At 42.7% G+C, this 22,604-nt stretch overlaps 1 protein-coding gene across 8 annotated transcripts in view; it reads right to left on the bottom strand.

Moving 5' to 3' along the window:
• The window catches only part of NSD1 (nuclear receptor binding SET domain protein 1), a 134,783-nt gene extending 119,792 nt beyond the window's left edge, over positions 1–14,991 (bottom strand). Inside the window, exons 1-3 of one of the 8 annotated variants that reach the window (XM_016158293.2) lie at positions 14,828–14,968; positions 12,782–12,895; positions 11,952–12,041 (exon numbers count right to left, since the gene is read on the bottom strand). In XM_016158293.2, coding sequence (XP_016013779.2) covers positions 11,952–12,041; positions 12,782–12,811 — 120 coding nt within the window. In that variant the 5' untranslated portion in view covers positions 12,812–12,895; positions 14,828–14,968. Of the gene's footprint in view, positions 1–11,951; positions 12,896–13,461; positions 13,568–14,024; positions 14,200–14,827 lie in introns of those variants that run through there. The other 7 variants (XM_016158295.2, XM_016158292.2, XM_016158294.2 and 4 more) reach the window with 7 other exon arrangements.
• Between the last annotated feature and the right edge of the window lie 7,613 nt (positions 14,992–22,604).

The raw sequence follows: 22,604 nt of genomic DNA, 5'->3' as shown, positions 1-22,604 counted from the left end.
GGATACCACCTAGGAAGATCAGGTGCTGTAGGCATAAAAAATTTTTAAAAATAAGGAATTGTAAACTGACAAGGTCCTTGCAATCTGTGAGGTCAACCAAGAGTTGCCTTGCCTAAAAAAAATAATAATAATGAAAAAGAAAATTTAAAAACCCACAGGAGAAAATATCTGCAAATCATAACTGATAAGGAACTTATATTCAGAATATATAAGAAACTACTACAATTCAACAATAAAAAGTAACCCAATATTTAAAAAATAGACAAAAGATTTACAAAGACTCTCCAAACCTGTACAAATTTTGGTCAATAAGTTCACCAAAGGATGTGGATACCTGACATCATTAATTATCAGGGAAATGTAAATCGAAACCACAATGATATACTGTAACACTTAATACCCAATAGAATAGATATACTGTTTAAAAATACCAAGTGTTGGCAAGGATATGACAAAATTAGAACCCTCATACATTACTAGTGGGATTGTAAAATGGTACAGCCACTGTGCACAAGTCTGGCAGTTCCTCAAAATGTTATAGAAAGTCACCATGTGATCTAGCAATACCACGCCCAGGAATATACCCAAGAGAATTAAAAGTATATATTCACACAAAACACCTGTTCATAAATGTCCATTAGGATCCTTACTCTTAACAGTCAAAAAAGTGGTAACAACAAAATGTCTATCAACTGATCAATGGATGAACAAAATTTGGTTTATCCAAACAATGCAGTATTATCTATCAATAAAATAGAAGTACTTATACATACTACAACATGGATAAACTTGAAAAGATTATGCTAAATGAAAGAAGTCAAACACAAAGGCCACAGGTTAATATAATATTCTATGTGAATCACCCAGAATAGGTAAATCCATAGACACAGAAACTAAAACAGTAGTTGCTAGGGGCTGAGGGAGGGGAGAATGAGAAGTATGTGCTGCTACAGGGATTCTTTTGGGGTGAATAAATGTTCTGGTTTTGGTTCTTCAACTCTGGAAAAGTAACTACAGCCACTGAGTTGTACCTTTTAAGAGGGTGAAGTTTTCAATATGTGAGTTGTATCTTAATTTTTTAAATGTAGTTACTATGCTTTTTAAATTTATAATTACCTAGGTCATATATATTCAAAGTTAAAATACTGAAAAAATTCCTATGTAAAAATGATATAATTGTAGGATGCTGGTTTGATTTTTTAAAGTCTATACTTTAAAACAAAAAAAAAACTTTAGAAAATTCTAAAAAAGTACAAAATATCCTAATTCTAAGTTATTTTAAGTATCAATAAATGTTTAAATTCTTTTTCATCCTCAGCTATAAAAAGTACTTCCATTGAAAATTCCTATTGAATCTTGAAGATATAGTTGTACACCCATGTTCATATCAGCATATTCAAAAAAGCTAAAAGGTGTCCACTGGAGAAAGAAAATGTAATATTACATACAATGGGTTAGCTTTAAAAAGGATGAAAATTCTGACATATGCTAAGACATAGGTTAACTCTGAGGACATTACATAAAGTGAGATAAGCCAGTCATGAAAAGAAAAATACTGAATGATTTTATTCCACTTACATGAGACATCTAGAGCAGTGAAAATCAGAGGCAGAAAGTAGAATGGTGGTTTCTAGGGGCTGGGTAGAAGGAAGCTGAAAGTTGTTGAATGGTTAGTTTCAGTTTTTCAAGATGGAAAGAGTTCTGAAGAATGGATACACAAAAATGTGACTATAGCTAAAATTAATGAACTGCACATTTAAAACTGGTTAAAAAGGTAAATTTTATGCTATGTGTATTTCACAATTAAAAATAAAAACTAAGTAAAAAATCACCACTGAAAATACGCATTCATATACTGCTGATAAGGAGTGTAAATATATACACTCTTGTAATGGGGAATTTGGCAATATCTTTCAAAATTTTAAACATTTAATTTTGATGCAGAATTCCAGGTCTCAAGATTTATCCTACGGTTGTATTTGCACACATTCAAAATTGCTTATTGTTGTTCGCTTTCACTGAAAGAATTATCTGAATTGAAAATGTCCATACATTTATACAACAGAATACTATCCACAAGTAAAAAACAATGTTCTAAAATGAAAAGACTTCAATGATATATTAAGTGAAAAATCAAGTGTGCACAACAACCTGCTACTTTTGTCATAAAAAGGTGGGAGACCACAGGAATTGAAGGTGTTACCTGAACAGACAAGGTACAAGGATACTTTAATGGTTACCTTTTCATATTTTTGAATCATATACCTATTCAAAATTTCAATTTGAAAAAACGAAGTCCATTAGTTCAATTTAAAAGTGAAAGCAGTTCATCATTGTTTATTTTGTATACTCAAGCTTTCTCCTTTAATTAAACTATTCATTTGATGTTGTATGGTTGTGGCAACCAGCCCCCTAGCTGGCTCTCAAAGAGTCCCACCCACAGGGTTTTCATGTCCTTGTGTATTCACTTCCAGACTGTGTCCCCTTGGATCTTCCTTAGTTCCTTCTCCTCTCTCGGATCACTTACTCTGGGAGAAGCCAGTGACATACTGTGAACAGCCCTATGGGGGCCAGCCTTCAGATGACTGGAACTCTGGCAACAGGTTGCAATCTCATTGGAAACTATGAGCTACAACCACCCAGCCAAGCCACTCCCTGATTCCTAATCCCCTGACATGTTTATTGTTTGATGAGTGCATCAGCTTTGCCAGATGGCAATTATCTAAAGCCTGCTAAATTTGACAATAACTTGTTAGGCAGAACAGATAATAGAGGGAAACATTCCTTCTACAGCTCTAAGAATTTGTTTTCAACAAGGATATTGAGGGCACTATGAAATTATCATCAGCATAGTGCTAGATATAAAATAAAATCCCTATTAAATCAGTAAGACTGTAGCAGATATGATTTCTTTAAATTTTTACAAGTCAATAAGATTTCATATCAAATACACAGAAGAGCAATAAGCTATGAATTGATAAAAGAAATAATTCCATAACACAGATCTGGCTATGTAAAATATGAAACTTCAGCTATACAACTACAGAAAATCACTAATTAAAATGAAGAAGATTGAGAAAAAATATTTATATTTAATGAGCTAAAAGGATAACAGTTAGAAAACATTAAAATCCAAACAGATAAGTCAGCAAAGGATGTAGACAGAAAAGTCATAGGAAAAATATAAACGAATAGAAATCATTTTTTAACAATAAAGTTGTATTAAATCAATCTGTGGTAGCATTATATACCCACTTAATAAAGAAATTTAAAAAAAATTGATGCTACCAAAATTGGCTTTGCTTTCAAAGTATGGCAAACGCTAGACTCACACATTATTTAGACCTGTGCAAACGGTACAATCCTTTTAGAAAGCCATACAGAAGTAGGTACACATCAAGACACACAAAAAATTAATCCGCTGCCTTGATAATTCCACTATCAGCAGTTTATCGTTAGAAAATAATTCCACAGACACTGCTATGAATTAATAAGATACCTGTCAAGACTTCACTTATAACTCGAATATCTATCTACTCCACAAAAGACCTAATTTCAGCAATTTAATTACCTCCACTAGTATCTTCTTTCCCAAAGCTCCACTATGTTAAAAAGCACTTTAAATGTAGAACTTCATTACTTCTCACCAACGGCTCTGCAATTCTTTATAGATCATGGCATGGTCGAAGTGCTGTTCCTTGATATACTAATTATAAAAATAGATTCAAAACATTGTCAATTGAACCAACTCCGAAGTTAAAGGTATGCCTTTGGATGTAAAATTCCAAAGACGATTATTAGCATGGTATCAATGCCTATTATTTTTACTGGGTACCGATATAAACTGCACATCGCCTACTTTCACCAGGGATTTCTACAGCTCCTATTCCAACATTAAGAGAAATTAGAAATGACAAGGGGAATATACTCTCATAATTTACAAAGAAAGACTACCTTCAGACTCTTCCTGGTATATGAGGGGATATCATATAACCAGTAATTATTTTTAATTTAATCCAAAATGGATTTTATCCTTCCAGCAATCTCTAACAAATTATTACAGTATATTATATAAATAAGGTCACTGGAGCTATGGAAAGAACTTTAGAAGCCTTAATAAAGAAATTTTACCTAATACCAACAACATTAAAATATTTCAACTTATTAACTATAAGTATGTATGATTTTATTGGTTCTCTAATAAATTATAAGTGGAAGCAATATTTTTAAATTATGGTTCGTATATACCCATTATAAAGAATGAAGATCATCTGGAATATGGAACCCTCAAAGCAGTAAAAAGTAAAAATAAAATAAAACAATCCAATCAGAAAATATGTGAAATACAAATATATTTCATCAAAGAAAACACAGAGACAGCAAATAAGCACACAAAAAGATGTTCAGATCATTAGCTACCATGGAAATGCAAATTAAAACCATAATGAGATACTGTTACATTAACTATCAAGATGGCTAAAAAATAGTGACAATGCTAAATGATGGTAAGGATGCAAAGAAACTGGATCACTCAAACACGGCTGGTGAGAACGTAAATGGTACTCTAGAAATCAGCTTGGCAGTTTCTTATAAGACTAAACATGCCATTACCACACGATTCAGCAATTGTACTGTGGGGCAGTTATCCCAGAGAAATGAAAAAAACTTACATTTGCACAAAAACCTGTATACAAACGTTCATAGCACTTTTACTTCTGATAACCAAAAGCTAGAATAAGCCCAGATGTCCTTCAATAGATAGATAGTTAAACAAAGTGTGGTATGTACATACCATGAAATATCATTTAGTAATAAAAGGAATAAAATGACATACTCAATAACTTGGATTACTCTCCAAAGAATTATGCTAAGTGAAAAGAAACAATCTCAAAAGGCTACATACTGTATGATTCCATTTACATGATATTTTAGAAATGACAAAATTTTAGAAACAAAGGACAGATTAGTAGTTGGCAAAGATTGAAGGAAGAGCCGTTATGAAGGAGATGAGCGTGGTATAAAAGGGCCACAGGAGAGTTGGAACTATTCAGTATTTTGACTGTGGTGATATGTATAGGAACCTACAGGGAATAAAAACGTAGGGAACTTAATATACATATGCACACACACGAGTACAAGTAACACGGGACATCTGGAATATATCCTTATAGAAATACAGAATTTTCTTTTGAAAACAAAAAATAAGAAAAACAAACACTAGGGGAACTTGAATGAGACTGGTGGATTATATCAACATCAAATCAATATCCTGGCTGTGATATTAGATGTTTTTGCAAAACAAGGCAAAGTATGTAGGGGATCTCTCCGTATTCTTAGCACTGCATGTGAATCTATATTTACCTCAATAAAAACTTCAATCATGAAAAAAATATAATGGACATGTATCTACAGACCCATATGAAAAGATGTCCTTAACATATTAACCAAAATACTGAATAATACTTTCATCAGGCCACTTGTGTTAGCAAATGTTTTACAAAGAAAATTCTAATAGAATATCAAGAATGAAAATAAATGAAAGACTATGAGAGGTGATAAAGACTATTACATTCCATTTTTCAATTTGACTTTTTTTACCATATTTATTACATTTCTAACTAAAAAAATTCATAACAATTTCTTCAAAAGGCTACATTTGAGATCATTAAAAACGTTTCAGAAATGACTGTTGAATGAAAATCAAACACACCACCAGAAAAGAGGTGGGGTCTTCCTTCAACGGGCTTCCCTGAAAACCAGGAGATGGGAATGAAATTTATACCCCTGACAAAAGACAAGTAGCAAAAGCAACATAATAAAGTTACACCACTTAATAGGGTACAGAAAGATACTGATCCTATTGTCCAAATTAAATTCTCCTGATTATCAAACAAAAATGGATCAAATTACCAATTATTAAACAAAAATACAAACTGTCAACAGTAATTAATCAAATAAGCACAAAAAGTTTTGAAGAATGAGACAAGAGCAAAAAATACAAAGATGTTTCTCAAAATTCAATTTTTTCAAAATGCATTTTGCTCTTGCCATGAAATACAAGACTTACTAAGCACTTACTTCAGAACTAGTTGCTTCAAAAAGTTTTTTGTATCCTCTCAAACAACCCTACAAGTTCGGTACTAGCCCTAATTTAGAGATAAAGAACTGGGCCTCAGAGATTTAAGGGACTTCTCCAAATAAACAGCACAGTATACACTTAGAGATTGGTCAGATGTAAAATCATGATTTAATACATTTAATTAGGAGACTGAAAGTGATAAGAGAAAAGTGAATGCTTGAGATATTAGAGAGCTCAAATTCAAAGGCTTTAGAAATTGAGTGTATAAAGAGATGAAGATAAAAAAAAAAAAAAAAAACCTCCTCAGTTTTGAAATTTGGTACATTGATGAGAGCTGAGATTCCACCCACCATCTCATAACCTAAAATTAACTCCCTCTCCAACTTGCATCTCTATAATAGCATCATTCATTCTTTTACTCTATAAATATGAGTGTCTAATACAAAGAAGGCACCATGCTACACACTGTTAAGATGTAAAGATGAAATCAGACTAGGAAAATAAAGGCATAAGCCAGGGGACAGTATGGAGCAAGACATCACTACCAATTCAGTTTGGCTGAACCCAGGATGCCCAGACTACAGCATCTGAGATTTGGAAAAGTCACGATGGGGGGTCCTATATAAGAAGACGCTGAATTTAGGCTTTATTTGGTAAGCAAACAGAGAAGAATAAGGCATTAAAGATAAATCTTTAACCAGAGATTTAGTTATTTCTCATTTTAGAGATCAAAAGTAACTTTATATAAGACACACTGGAGAGGACAACTATATGAAGACCAGTGATAAAGACCTCATAGCAGAATGGGAATGAAGAAATGAAAAAGACTTACGGAACATGTATAATTTAGAAGTAACATAAAAATTCAACTCTACGGCATGGCACACAGGCTTATCTTTAAACTTCATCTCCTGACAACCCCACTCCTCCCAGATTCCTATCAAAAGTTTTACTGAAACTTGCACATGTTACATACCAGCATGTCTCTGCTCAAATCACATATAATCCCTCTATGAAATTCTTCCTGATTATTCCAGGCATGCCTTCCTCCACACTCCCAAAAGACATCTACAGCACCTACCAGATCACTTAGTATTCCGTACTGTCACTGTTTACACTTGTCTTCCTCATACAGTAAAGTTCCTTAAAAATACAGACTATGCCTTTCTTTTCTACTAGCAGTGCCTGGAACAGAAGAGGCACTCAAATGTGCTTTGATCATATAAATAAGTGACTCCAAGGTTTCCAGCTTTGAAATGAGCAGGAGGATAATGCCATCATCAACACAGAAGGAAACGCATGTTTGGCACTAAAAGGGAAGCTTGGTTGGCAAGTAGAATTTCTTTATCTGATGCTCAGAAGTCAAGTCTAGAGGGTTTTCATACAGCAGAGTGGCAGTAAAATAATCGATGAAAGTAGATGTGACTGCAGAGAATTAAAGAGGAAAAGAGAGAAAGCAGTCAAAAAAGAACTGTTTTTAGAGTGGTGGTGAAAATAATGTGAATCTAGTAGGATAACTCTGAAAGTCATCTGTGACTTATGAAACAACAGCTTTAGTAAAGCAGAGGATACAGAAGCCAATCCAGAGAGCTTTAAGGAAAAGTAAATAAGGCAGACAATTCTGTCAAGAAATTCACCAGTAAAGGCGAAAGATAAATGGAGGCTTACAGGATAGAGGAAGGTTCCTTTGGAATAGAAGAATGTCATCCAGTTTTTAGGCAGAAAAAGTGAAGCAATGGAGAGGTAGAGAATAAAGATCCCAGAGAAAGAATAATGAATAAAACAAGGTCCTCCAGCAAGGAGAGAGTAGAACAGAGAAGAACCTCAGAGATGTAGAGATAGGATCGATTTTCTTGTCAGAGAGAAAAAAGGAGTAGAGTTGCTGAGATGAGGGGAGAACCCCTGAGAAATCATTTTTTGGCTCAGGCACCAACATAACAAGCCTTGGACATCTGCTCTCATCTCTTCCCTTCATTCTTCAAACCCAGGCTCCACTTTTCCTCCAGTAGAGGCAACCCTAAAAGGGCTGTCAATTTCTCCCTTTGAAATAATCTTAATTGATTTACCCCCTCTTTCTCTGTACTGTTGACTCTGCTCAAGACTAAGTTCTAATTACTATGGCAACAGACTCCTATATCCTTACCTTGCCTCTACTCTCCCCCAGCTAATGTTTTCCAAACAGATTTTATCATTTTACTTCTCAACTAAAATCCTTAGCTGGTCCCAGTTCCTAACACATCAATACCAAATGCCACAGTCTGGACTTCTGGGCCCTACTACTTGACTATACCCATCCTATCCAAACAATTTCCAACAAGTATCTTCTAAAAATACTGTTTGTTTAATTCTCCACATCCAAAGTACCCTTCTAAACATAACCAAATCCTACCCAGCCAAGACGAAGCCAATTCAAGTTCCACTTCTTCCTTAAACCCTTGATTGCTCTAGGTTTCATTAATTACTCTACTTAACTCTTTAACCACTTAAGCATCCATAACACAGAACTTAATACAGGAGATGGTTTATGATTATCTGAATCCCCAGGATTATACAGGGTGGTGAGCAAATATTGTCACAACACCAAAATATCCATTTTTCAATGGCAAAAAAATAAGTCTCTATTCAAACATCCACCCCATGGACAATACAGTATCTATATGCACCAAATGAAGCATTAACTAGTAGTAGTACTACAGTGTAAATCATTTACAAGGTAAAACTACAAACAAATCTGTCAAAAAGACGTTGCGGATCTTTAAAGTCGATATAAAGAATTAAAAAAAGAACTACTAAAATTACAGGCAAGGAAATGATCTAGGTCAACTAGCAAAAACGAGTGGCAAATGACAAGGATAACAGGACAGGAGGTTCAAGTGAGTGTTCTGAATATCTAAGGATTAAGAAATGTTAGTGAATGACAAAATGGAGAAAGGATAAAACAAGGCTAACAAAATAGCAGCAATTCTTGAAGCTGAATGTGAAGTACACAGTGAACATTTTATAAAGAGAACCTCAGTAAAACTGATTTAAGTCCTTAAATATTTTTATAAGAATTTATCCTCCTGTGATCGTGAGAAAGTGAAGTATAACATCTCCCTATTCCACAATTTCACTGGACAAAATCTGTTAAAATCTATTTGATTCTTGCCTTATTATAACAAATAGCTGCCATATAACTGAATTTTGATGAAGGTTTAAGAAACTTAATTTCATAATTCTTAATTTTACTTTCAATATAAAATCCTAAATAATCCTTTTCTCTTTTACTTATGAAACGTTAGTCCATTTTAAGTGAATTCATTTTTAATGGTCATCTTCTTTAAAGAGGAGCACCAGTTGAATATGTCTATCAGACCATCCTTGAGCTGGCTATATCCTTAGAACTTTTGAGGATCCCTGAATCCATGAATACCCCCAGAATATAAATTCTCCATAAAATATTTAAGAAGTGAGGAAGAATAGAAAACTGTTGCTAATCAGCCTAAGTGAGAAAACCAGGTGTTACTTCAGGCCCAGGAAAATGTGTCAGACCTCCAGAAGTCACTAGAGCCAAAGGTACTTGAATAATCCTATTATTTCAAGGGTTTCAGTCGTCTCATATAACCTCAAGTGCCTTGAAGGTTGGCCAATGTCTTCTATAACATATTTTTATTATAAGGCTATGAGGACCCAATGAGACAATACAAAGCATTTAATACACTAAAACATTGCCTGTTTAAACTTGGAACTCTGGGGACCAACCTTCTTCAGGATTTTATCTAAAACCTACAATGTACAAAGCACTGCACATGGTAGATGTACACTGGCAGGAATTAGAAAGTATCAACCCCATTAAACACAAAAGCACCTGGTCAAGATTATTAACTATAACAATCATGCCACATCACTGTATGCAAAGAAAACAACTGAAAAGCACATGAGAGTAAACCAAAGAGGCAAAGAGCCTGCTTAAAGCTAGATATACAAAACAAGAGACAACAGAATTGAATTATATCTTTCTCTAATTCCAGACATAGGGTTTACAACCCTAATAATTCCTCTTACTCTCACCAAAAGGATCTTATTCGATTACAATATTACAGACAGAATAAAAGACAAACAGCACTGGCTAAGGATTTTCTAAATTTCTAGCCCTTAGCACAGGACCTAACAGAGTAAGTGTCCTATACCTGCTGCATCAATGAATCAACTGTGAATAGTCTAAATACTTGAAGCAAGCGTATAGCTATACGTAATTTTTAATTATACCTTTTCCCAATCTACATTGTTCAGCTAAATCTGCATGACTTCACTTTTTTAAATCTTCAGTTAAAAAGTATCAAAGCAATAGATTTCGGCCTCAACCTTGACTCAAAGGCCTAATAAAGAGCTACTGCAATTTAGATTTTCTGACTGAAAAAATTTTTTCTACATGTATAAAGTTTGCTAACTCCCACTTTAGATGCATAACATACTGACTATAGGTTGCACTATTTTCAGTTGCTTTTAATAGAACCAAAATGCCACTGATATCTCTTTGATGAGAATCAAACAGATTTCTACTTCTATTTGTATGCTTGTAAGGAACATCTATCCCCACTGTTAATTCAGGTTTTTATATAAACACAAAGGAAACTACATACACATGTAAAGTAACTTTCAATGTGAACCCAAGAAAAGATTTGTTTGAGCTGACAATAGGTTGCCGACACAGCCTACCCAGACTAAAAAATATCTAGAGTATAGACGCAAGGTAACTACCAAAACAAAATTTTTAAATGTACAACTGCCAAGCTAAAAAAACCAGAAGTACTAAAGCATATTTAAACTATGAATCAATAAAAACAAAAGCAACACACCCACATTCTCCTTTTGTACCATATATATATAGCAGGGCTATATGGTAAAATGAATAATGCATTCAAAATGATCACCACACCATAAAATTGTCTGGTTATATCTTAACATAGTATTTCAAAGGCATTTGTTGGAGGAATAAAAATCCTCTTTAGTGTCTGTACAGGTGACTGTAACTGTGTCTAGGCAGAAACAAAATCAGAATCAAATATTTAAAGCTGAGAAGAACTGTTTTAACGATCAAATAGTTTCAAATTTTAAAGGTGATAAAACTGAGGCTAAATCAATTAATCATTTAGCTCACTAGACAGTTGATAAATTCTGCCTAAGATCAAATAAAAAAGAACATGACTTACCACCCTCTAACAATATTACGGCACTACTGAATAACTCAGAATGTTTTCCATTTCTACACACATACATATACCACATATGTACATACACTTCAAAATCAAAAACTAGGAAGAGTTCAAAAGCCTACTCTGATGGCGACAGTTTTCTAAAGCCTAGGATAGGATGCTGTACCTTCACAATGGGTAGTTCAGAAAAATTAAACTAATTTAAATTTTGCTTGAAGTCCAAGAAGGCCATCTCATTTTAGCTACTTTCAATTTGTGCCCAAAATGCACTTCATCTTGCAGTCAAATATAAGCCATGCCTTATGTGAAAACAGGACTCCAGGGTTGGTTCACCTGTACTCAAGATACCAACATGTCAACACCCAAAAATAAAAAATAGAAAGCTAAATAAATAAATAATTCTTGAAAAATTAAATCTGAACTAAATCAAACATCCTTAAAAGCTAACACTTAGTTAATCCTCAAAAGAGTTAATTGGGAAAATCAAAAAGAACCAAATCCATATAATAGAGATAAATTTAAAAATCAAAGTGTAAGTTCCCCAAACAGCTTATCATTAGCAATAGGCTTTCAGTTGTGAACTGATAAACCAAAAACAGATAGTTGTAAGATTCCCTTTAAGTTGCCTGTATATATACATTTATGTATATATTTAATTTGTACCAAAAACTGCTTACAAATGGCAATTCCTGTGAAGTAGATGATGATGAAGTTCCAGGTAATTCTAGCATGTTTCCTAATGTACTGGTACTGGAATCTGGATCATCCTGAAAAGATAAATTTATTGAGTTTAATTGCTCTTCTATGGTAACGTTTGTATCTCCTAGTAAAAAGGGGGCTGGGAGAAGGGCTGTTTTTTCATTGCTGCCGTCCACTTCATTTCTTTGCTTATTTTTCTGTGTTTCAGTTTGAGGAGCTAATGGCAAGAATGGCGATTTGACTGCACCGTTTCTACCCTCTGGTGTGCTGTCTTGTTCATTTCCCATGGCCACGTCTACATCATTCTCTGATTTAGGCTCATAATTGCAGGTGGCATTGGTCTGAGTTTCCTCAAAGATCTCCTCTATACTCTCATCCTCTGTGACTGGCTGTTCTGGGTCCATTTCAGAATCTACATCTGCAACGTCCACACAAGTAAAATTCTCAAAGTGCAGAAAGCCATTCTTGATAGTCTTTGTTACTTTTACCTGGAGTTCAGGGGAGTTATTACGAGAGGGTTCCTGTTTCATAGCAAGTGCTGTTGGACCACCAGGACTCAAGGAAGTGCAAACGATTGGCGACTGATCTCTTGAATCACTTTTTTCTGGGTCTTGAAAGGATTCTGATCCATCAGCAGACCCATTTAAATACTCTACATTGATCATGGAGGCCAAATCCTGTAGTCTCCGCAGTGGAATGTAACAAGATGGAGAATCTTGTCCATAAGCATTTTGGGATGTTCCACTGGCAGTCGATAACTGCATAGTAGACCCATTAAGTGGCTCAGAAAAATTGGATTGACCATTACCGAAAGGGCTGTCCTTGTCTTCAGGGGCATCTAAATTCACTGGATTGGAAAAGGGCAGCAGACAATTTCTTCTATGTAGTTCACAGGTCTGATCCATCCTGGGCCACCATCAACCTGGAATCCAAAAACACAGCAATTAATCTGAGCTAACAGGCCATTTGACTCTTATCTTCAAAATGGCAGCCACTTCTCGAGGCCTAGTGGCCTCAATGCCTTTCTGAGGCAGTTCATGGGCGGAAAAGTTCCCCAACTGAGAATGGAAAAATGGCCTCGGAGAGCCTCCACAAACTCCATCTTCCCGGAGCTGGGCAGATCTTGCCACATGGAAACAGCCCATCCCTATTTCCTGCACTGCAGACTGGTGGACAGTTGGGCTGAACTAAAATTAAAATGCCTTTGGCAGTAGAAATTCCCAAATCTCAAACAGAAATTGTCTTCCCCCTCCCCCGCTGGGAGTCCAGGGGCCCGATCTCCCGAAAGGAGAAGGCTGTGGGGTTCCAATGGGGTATCCCAGACGCTGCACAAAAAGGTTACCCCCCCCCCCCGCTCCTTCCTGGCTCGCTCGGGCGCAGCGGTCACAATAGCGCTGCACCCTGCGCCCAGCCGGCGCCGGAGCCTTTGCAGTGGCCGTGCCCAGGCCGAAGGCCACTCGGCCGAAGCGGGTGCACCCCGAAGCTCGCCTTCCTGAATGCAGGCCGGCTCGGTCCATGGCTGCAGGACCTGGGGACGGGACGCGGCAGTGGGAGAAACGAAGGCAGCGGGTGAAGCCGAGTCAGAGCAGCAGCAGCTGTTGCTACAGCTTGACAAACATGGCTGCTGCCGACGCCGCCGCCGCCTGCTCGGGCCGCGCTCCTTCCCGCAGCCGCGGCAACACCTCCGGGCCGAGCCGATCGCACTCATCAATATTCAGCAGCAAGCAAAGTTTGCTGCGGGAGGGCATCCGGCCCCGCACCCCCCAGCTGGCTAGCTGCGGGAAAGCAGAGGCCGAGATGCGCGCGGGAGGCTGGCGGGGCACGGGCCGTGCCGGGAGGAAGTTCGCGGCGGCCGAGCCGGCTAGGCCTGAGCCCGGCTGGTAGTGATGGAGGGGGAGGGGGCCCGCGGCTGCAACGCCGCTAGCCACCAACCCCGCGCCGCGCCTGGCCCTCCTCCGCGCCCCTCACCTCACGGCCACCACCATCTTCCCCGCCCGGCCACCTCCTCCCTCCTCGCGCCTGCCCACCGCCCACCCCAGCGCACTAGTTACCGTGCCCCGTGCCCCCTCCCGGGCCAGCTGGGGGGAGGGGGTGACCCTCATTACACTGGGGCGCGAGCGGAGCGGTAGGGAGAGAGCGGAGCCGCTCGCCGCACCCCCCTCCCCCCGCGTCTCTCTTCAGGGGAGAAGGCAGCGAGCGCGACCTGCCACGGCCTAGTCCGCCGCCGCCTCCTCCTCCTCCTCCTCACACCCCCACCGCGCGCGCCCCCGTGGCGGCGCGTGCGACGGAGCGCCTCGCGCCGTCCCGCGTGCGACTGGGGCCCTGAGTGCGCGCGCACTCCTGCCCCCACCGCGCGCGCGCCCCCTCGCCTCACTCTTCGGGGTTCAGGGCGGGTGAAGTCGGGCTCGCGAGCGCGCCGCCCAATCAGCAGAGCCGCCGCTGCCGCCCCCTCCCCTCCCCCTGCGCACCCGCTCACGGCCCGGGCCTACGGGCCGGCCCGGTTGCCCGGGCGGGGCCTGAGGCGGGCTCCCCAGGGGCCTCGCGCGCCTCCCCGGAGAATCGGGGCCTGCGGGCGTCGTGGGTGACACTCCGGTCCCCTCACCTACACTGGGGCGCTGCGCTGGCCCCGGGCTGCACACGGGTCCAGCACCCTACCAGTCTCGAGCCCCAAACCCGGCAGCACCTGGCCCAGCTGCGGCCTGTCCGACCGCCCCGCCAGTCCTGCTCGGGCCCGCGTCAGTCCCGGCCTCCATCTTAGGTTACAGCCCGGGCTCCCCATCCACTGGGCACCTGCCCTCGGCCGGCTCGGCTCGGCCCGAGGCCAAGGCAAACCCCCTCCTACCGCGGGGCTCACCTGGGGGCTCGGACTGGGGTCTTCGAGGCCTCAGGCCCCGAGCAGGCGCGGCCGCAGGTGAACCCCCTGCTCGGCCGCACCCCAAACCCACACCACCACCACAGACCAAGCTGAGCAGGAAACAAAATGGAGGCAGCAGCTCGGGTCTGCCTCCCCGAGCCAAGCCTGTGCAGCCCCAGGGCTCCCTTCTGCCGCAGGCCCGACGCCCGCGAGGCTGGAGGCTGGCTTGTCCCGGGCGCCGCAAGCAGCCGCCCTAGAGCAGCGCAGACAGAAAGGGGACTCGGCCCTGCGGGCCCCACAGCCCCTCACCCACCACCCCTTCCCTTACCCCTCCCCCCATTTCTCTCCCTCCCTCCTGCCCGGCCTTGCGGGGTGAGCGGCTACCGGGAGCCGGGTCGGGTCGGGTTACCCGCCTGGGCACTGCTCGCCCAGCCTTGGCCTTGGAGAGGCGGGGTGCGACCGGGCGACCCCCGCGCTGAGCCCACCCCCCGCACCCGAGCCGGGCAGCAGCCTGACAGCGCACCCGCACCTCGCCGTGCGGCCCCCGCCCAGTGTGGCCGAGTCCCCAACCCAGGCACTGCCGGGACGAAGCTCCCTCACCACCCCCGGGCCCAGGGGTCCTCGATGCCTCGGGCGGGGCAAGGGGAGCGCTGGGGGAGGGGTCCACTAATCCCTGCACCGCCTCCCGCGCCTAGTCTGGGTCTGGGCCTGGCACGGGGACTGGGGCCGCGGGCGCAGGCGGGCGTCGGTCGGTGCGTGCGCGCCGGGCAGGGGACGCGGGCCGGGGGCCCGGAGGGGCCGCGCCTCACACTGCGGATGCTGCAGTTCTCGGCACCCAGGCAGATGGCCCTCTAGTACCACCGGCGCCCCGTGCTGGCCGCCTGCTCCGCAGCCCGGCTCCCCGAGAAGCGCGCGCCTAGCCCCTGTGGCCCGTGCATCGGGACCCCGGCGGAACTGCGCTGGCAGGGCGGACCGCCGCGCTGGTCCAGCCAAGCTTGCGGGCCTAATCCCTAGTCTGGGGCCCTCGGTTCCCGGGCGCCTGGGACCTCGAGGCCTGTACCCAGTACCTCGCAGCACCGGCCTAGCACGGCTTCGGCACGTTTAGTCTTCCAAGACAGCACAAGTGTGGGGCGGAGAACCCAAACCCAGGTTGACCTCGCGACTCCAGCCCCCCAGGCCCTTCCCCAACCCAGTCCGACTCTGTCTGGGCTTCCCCTTGGCTTGCTCCCCGGCAAAACGCTCACCTGGGGAGCTAGCTGGTCCCTAGAGTGCTAAGTGCATCCTCGCTGTTCAGAGAAAACCAAAATGAACCGCCATAAAAAAAAAAAAAAAAATCCTGCCTCCTCCAGAAAGCCTTCAGTGATTAGAGTTGAGTCCATCTCAAAAGCTGAGAGCACCGCCCTCGAGAGCCACGTGACTACCAACCCTCCCAGGGCTTAGTAAATGTACATAATTATTGCCCCAGTGGAGCATTTTCCCGCAGCCCTTCTATCTGTTAACCTTGAGCCCACCTGGGAGAAAGGCCACTTTTGGCGTTGCACTGCACGACATCCGCACGAAGCTCCCTAAACTCCAGCTCCCCTACCTCCGTCCCAAGACCAGCCCAGTAGGCTTGGAGTTCAGGATGCCCCTGGCTGGGCCGTGGAAGCACACTACAGGATCTTAGCACACTGTAAACGTTGAGATGCAGGTCCTGCCAAGACAGCAAGAAGGTTTTTTCAAAAGGAAGGTGCCACCTGGAAGCAGAGTGATGAGAGGGGCACTCTTCCCCCAGGGGACCTCATGTTGAAGAGAATGAGGTACCCTGAAGGTTTCTAGGTGCAAAGTTAAGTTGGCATTATTCTGTGCTAGGACCAGCCAAAGAGCTGGGTCTTCACCCCAGGGTCCCGCCCTGCAGGAACCCACCCTTTGTTCTGCTAAGGAGTCACTCCCATTAACCTCTTCTGAGCAATTCAGTGGCGGAGATTTGACTGGTTCCTTTTTCACACCTAATAATTTGAGCCCATTATTTTTGACTGACAATTACCGCCTGCCAATTGCCCCAATTCATCAAGATTCCTCTTAATCTTTTACTTTCCCATGGACCTTCCTGAAGGCCTGGGAGCTGCCACTGTATAGCCTTGAGCCAGTCACTTAACAGCCCCAAAGCCACAGTTTCCTTACCTGTAGCTTCCAGTGCACAGGGCAGCTGTGAGGATCCTGTAGGGCAAAGTGTCAGGGGCCTTTACAGGTGAAGCACTTGGCAAATGTTTCATTTAGCAACCATTTCCTGCATTCCAGGCAGTATGCTGGGTGCTGGGGGAATAAAAGAGGAGATACCTGCCTCAGGAAAAGACAGTTAAATAAAGGTGCTAAGGTGTGAAGAGGAGCTGGGACAACAGTTCTTCCTGGAGCTGACCTCTAGACATCACTTACCTATAGGCATCCCCATTTTCCACCTTACAAGCCCTATGGAAGAGGAGTAGAGGCGATAGGGGAATAGTTAGCTGGGGATGAACAGATTACTGATGAGTCTCAGAGAGAAGGAAAAAACCGTGGACTCTTCTGGAGTGACCTCAGTGGGCCCTTCCCACCTCTTACAGTAGAGTTTGGCTGCAGAGATCTCAACCACAGCAGCCCCTTCTGGAGCTTCCCTGTCCAGCAGGCCCTTGCCAGGCACCTCACATGTGCCAGCACTGGGCTGAATGGACCCACAGGACAACATCCTCTCACAAGGACACTGGCTCCTGAAGTGGGGGAAATAAAGGATAGGGCTCTGTCCTGCTCTCTTCTTCTCAGCTCAGGGACCCTTTCTGGGCCTTCCATCCTTCAGACAGAGATTTGAGTCAATAAATCCTTGCTGAATCTCTGCTGTGTACTGGACACCATGCTGGGCACTTGACCACATTACTCCTTCTAACCCTTTAGCTGCCCTGTGAAGAACTGAGGTCCCAAAAATTAAGCCCTTCTTCAAGATCTCAATTCCCTGTCACCTGGTGTGATTGGCCTAACATCCCTTGTTCTTAGCCTGCACACCTTCCCACACTGCCTGGGTCTTTGCCCATGGGTGCTCAGCAATTGGAGTATGAGGCAAAGTGAGATTACCTTTGACTCAGTTTCCTCATCTTCAGTTTATGGTTGCTGAGATCCTACCCTGCTGACATAGATACCTGTGAAGACATTTGGCTAGTGTACAGTGACTCCTTTTTTTCTTAAAACTGCTTTCCCCCTTTCATTAATTAATTCAGCAGATACTTATTGAGCTCCTGCTCACAACCTTGTTGGAAAGACAGACAAGTAATAACAAGGTAGAGAACTGAGCACTGAGAGAGAAGCCAGAGCTGCTGGGGGAGCTAGGGAGAACTCAGGGTCAGTCAGGGAAGGCCTCCGGAAGTGGCATCCGAAGAGAGTCCTGAAGGATATGCAGAAATAGCCAGGAAAGGAAAGGGTGAGGTAGAAGTTCCAGTAGTAGAGGCCAGAGAAAAACCAGGCTTTGGAGGAACTGACCACAGTTAAATGTGGCCATAGGCTGGGGTTGGGGGTGGGTAGAGTACAGTAAGAGGCCTCAAGCAAGGATAGGGAAGGTACAGGGCTTGTCCATGCAGGGCCTGTCCATGCAGGGCCTTGTTGGTCAAGTTAAAGAATTTAGGCTTTATCTGTAGGGCAGTAAGGAGCCATGAAAAGTTAAGGAGCAAGTTCAGGCTTATATCTGTGCACTAGGATGCTCACTCTAGCAGGGTCCAGAAGAGATTGAGCCCATCTCTGGAAACAACCTTGGCTGGGGCTTGGCAGATGGGATATGCCAGGATTCTCTTGTTCTAATAACAGTTGTGGTTTCTCCTCCTCTATGCCAGCTACTCTCCAGGACACCCTCTGATTTAATCCCGAGACGGGCACTATTGTTATCCCTATCTTCCAGAAAGGAAGCGTCACTTAGAGCCAAACTTGCAACCCAATTCTCAGTATATGTTCTTCGTCCCCACAGGACAGCAGTTACCATCTGCTTTCTAACTAACCAGCCAGGTTTTAGGAGAGGCATAGAAACCTTTGGTAATTAATCCCAAATCCTCATCAACACCACAACCATCTCTTCCAATGGGACCAAGAACTGTTTCTTTCCTCTCTCCACACCCAGGAGTTTCTCCAGAACTGGATCACACTTCAACTTAAGACCAAGGAAAGCCTAGTCCCATCTGAAGCCATATGGCCCTCCAGTAACATTTATTTCCTGCCTCAAATACTATGTTTTTGTCTGCTAATCTGACCCTGTAGCCCTAGCCCCAACCCCAAGGACTCAACTTTCCACCTTGAAGTGTTCTTTCTCTTTTGAAAAAGCCCTGTGTGGTATCCACTAATCCCAGTCCTTCTGCCCTCATTACTTTCCTGGCTTACCAGTGTATTCACTGCCCCAGGACAGTCCACTTTTCATCCAGCCTATGCTCATGCTGCCCCTCTGCCTTTTTCCCTGTCTTGCAAACTTCTACTCATCCTTCAGAGCCCCAGTTAGAAGATTGCTCCTAGAAGTCTTCCCTGATCTCACCCCTGCGGGCAGTCACTTTTCCCTGGACAAGTGAGCCCCTGAGATAACTACTGGCTTCCAAATCTTGTCCCAACCAGTTGGTGAGCTCCTTACAAGACTCAGGGCATATGCTTCTCTGACTTTCAGTGACAGCCCAGGACCTTGAGGCTCAGAGTAAGTTCTGGGGAAACCTTTCCTAATGCCTCCCCTTCTCTCCTTCAGACAAAAGACCTATGTTTCTAATTACAGACCAAATGGGTCGTGCAGAACTTAAACCCTCTCTAAAAGGATTTGGGGGTGTTTGGGAAACAGACAGGCCTCTGTGCCAGGCAGTACTTTCAGGAAAGTGTAAGAGAACCTACAGAATCTGGGGTCAGGTAGATGCTGGTTCAAATTGCAGCCAGGCCACTTACCAGGTAAGTCCCTTCACTTCCCTCAGCCTCATGAATGGGGTGATCGTGAAGATGGGCAGGGCCTGGAACTAGGCACTGCCCAAAGCACCTGCCCATTGGACATCTCCTTCAGGATGCCACCAGCCTCCTTCACCCTACATGTCAGTCTTTCTTCCTCCAGCCCCAACCTGCTTCTTCGTTTGATGCCTGATTTTGCTGGTTGCACTTTCCATGTCCAGCTGAGTACTTCTGAACATATTGATTCCAAAGGAAGGAGGGGGAATGGGAGAATACATGGCTCTGATGGAATGATCAGGGAAAGGGGGAGGTCTGTAGCCAATGGCCAGGAGAGTGGCTGTACCTTCCACTTGCATAGGGTGACCATTTTATAGTAAAAGGAGGTCTGGTAAGATAAAGGCAGAGATGAGGCTCTGGGGTAAGAGCTTAATGAAGTGGATGGTCTTCCAATTTTTTGATCAAATCTCCTTTTAAAGAATTTTGAGCTGTAGATTCAGCTCTATTAATTTATAAAAAATATTCCCCATATGTCTAAAATGGCAAAGCCAGGCCCCATCTTTAAATTCCTCAGCCAGCTGATGGTCAGTAGAAAATATCTGACTCCACCTCTCAGTTACAAGCAGCGTGGTAATATGCATCCCCCATGACAACCGTTCCCCTGCAGGGTTCTAACTCTAGGACAAACTGACAATGCCTGAGCCTTGCCCTGGTGAGGTAAGTTACCCCAGGAAGCTCTCCAGGCACCCTCTCTCCTGAGGCGCCCTGCCAAGGAGATTCATTTTGTGACCCATGACTTTTCTCTTGAGCGAAAAGCCATCTGAAGGGAGACCTAGAGAGAAGTGTTCTCTCAGGCAGACCAAGCATTTCATGTGGAAGTCAAAGGTCTGTGGCTTGTTCCCTTAACTCCAACTGTGCTTGGAACAATGTGGAAATCTTTACATTCCCCAGTTGAAGACCTGAGGCAAAAACCATGATTGGAAAACATGTGGCTGTGTAGAACAGAAGGCAGCATTTGTGAAAGCAGATCATGGAGGGATGGCTTTTTTTAAAGGTAGAAAAGACTTGGTCTTGTGTAAACCATTCTACCTCAGGGCCTGTGTTTGCTGTTTCTCCTGCCTGGTAGGCTCTGCTCCCAGCTCCCCTGAGGACTCTATCAATTAGTTCAAATGTCCCTCTTCAGACGCCCTCCACCCCCTTCCCTGGCTCCTCCCTCACCTCAAAGAGCTCCCTTTGACTCCAGGTCCTTCTATCACATCTTGTTGAAGTGACTGATAGCAATTACCATTCTCTGAAATTACCTGACTTTTTCTTGTTTATTTCTTGATTTTCTTTTTACTGAGATAGAATCCATGTACCATAAAAGTCACCCTTTTAAAATGTATAATCCAGTGGTTTTTAACATACTCACAAAGTTGTGCAACCATCACCACTATGTGATTCCAGAGCATTTTCATTACCCTGAAACGCTGTCCATTGGCACTCACTCTCCATTCCCTCCCTCCTCATAGGCCCTAGCAATCACTAAACTACTCTCTGTTTCTATGGATTCGCCTATTTTGGGCATGTCATATAAATGCAATCATACAAATTATGGTTTTTATCTCTGGCTTCTTTTACCGAACCTAACGCTTTCCAGGTTTATCCATAGTATAGTGTGTATCAGTATTTCGTTCCTTTTTATGGCCGAATAATATTCCATTGCATGGATAGACCACTTTTGTTTATCAGTTGATGTCCATCAGTTGATGGATATTTGGGTGACTTCCATTTAGGGGCTATGACAAACAATGTTGCTATGGACATGCACAGATGAATATTTGTGCGGACATATGTATCATTTCTCTTGGACATACACCTAGCCGTCAATTGCTGGGTCATATAGTAACTCCATGTTGGAGTTTTTGAGAAATTTGTTGAGGAAGGTTACCAAAGTAGCTGCACCATTTTATATTCCCACCAGCTATGCATGAGAATTCCAATTTCTCCAACATTTGTTATTATTTGCCTTTTTGAGTATAGTCATCCTAGTGGGCATGAAATGATAGTTCATTATGGTTTTAATTTGCACTTCTCTAATGAATAATGATGTTGAGCACCTTTTTTTTGTTATTGGCCATTTGTGTATCTTCTTTGGAGAAATTACAAATTGGGCAATTTGTTGTCTTTATGTTGTTGTTGAGTTATAAGGATTCTTCATGTATTCTGGATACAAGTCCTTTTTCAGACATAAGACTTACAAATATTTTCTCTCATTGTGTGTGTGTCGTCTTTTCCCTTTCTTGGTAGTATCTTTTGAAATACGAAAGTTTTAATTTTGATGAAGTCAAATTTGTCTATTTTTCTTTTGTTACTGTGCTTTTATAAATATCTAAGAAAGCAATGCCTAATCCCAGGTCGTGAAAATTCACCCCTATGTTGTGTCCTAAGAATTACATAGTTTATCTCTTACATTTAGGATTTTGATCCATTTTTAGTTAATTTATAGTGTGAGGTAAGGGCCCAACTTTATTCTTCCACATGTGGATGGTTATCCAGTAGTCCCAGCACCACTTGTTGCAAAGACTGTCTTTTCCCACTGAATGGTCTCGGCGCCCTTGTCAAAAACTTAATGAACCATAGAAGCATTGGTTTATTTTTTAATTCTGGATCTATTCTATCAACCAATCGTGCTATTTTTATGCCGGTATTACAGTCTTGATTATCTGATTTTTTTGGTCCCCACCCCCATCTTTCTCGCTTTCTAGAATGGAAGTACCAAAGGGTCAGGACTTGTTCGCTGCTGTGTTCTCAATGCCTAGAACAAGGTTTGGTGCTGAGTAGATGCTCGATGAATATTTGTAGATTGAATGAATAAATTTTTGAATGAGTA

Source organism: Rousettus aegyptiacus, unplaced genomic scaffold (genome assembly GCF_014176215.1).
Source record: "Rousettus aegyptiacus isolate mRouAeg1 unplaced genomic scaffold, mRouAeg1.p scaffold_m13_p_7, whole genome shotgun sequence".
NCBI classification, from domain to species: Eukaryota; Metazoa; Chordata; class Mammalia; order Chiroptera; family Pteropodidae; genus Rousettus; species Rousettus aegyptiacus.
Note: the sequence above shows the minus strand (reverse complement) of the source record. Positions and strands in the feature narration are given on the sequence as shown.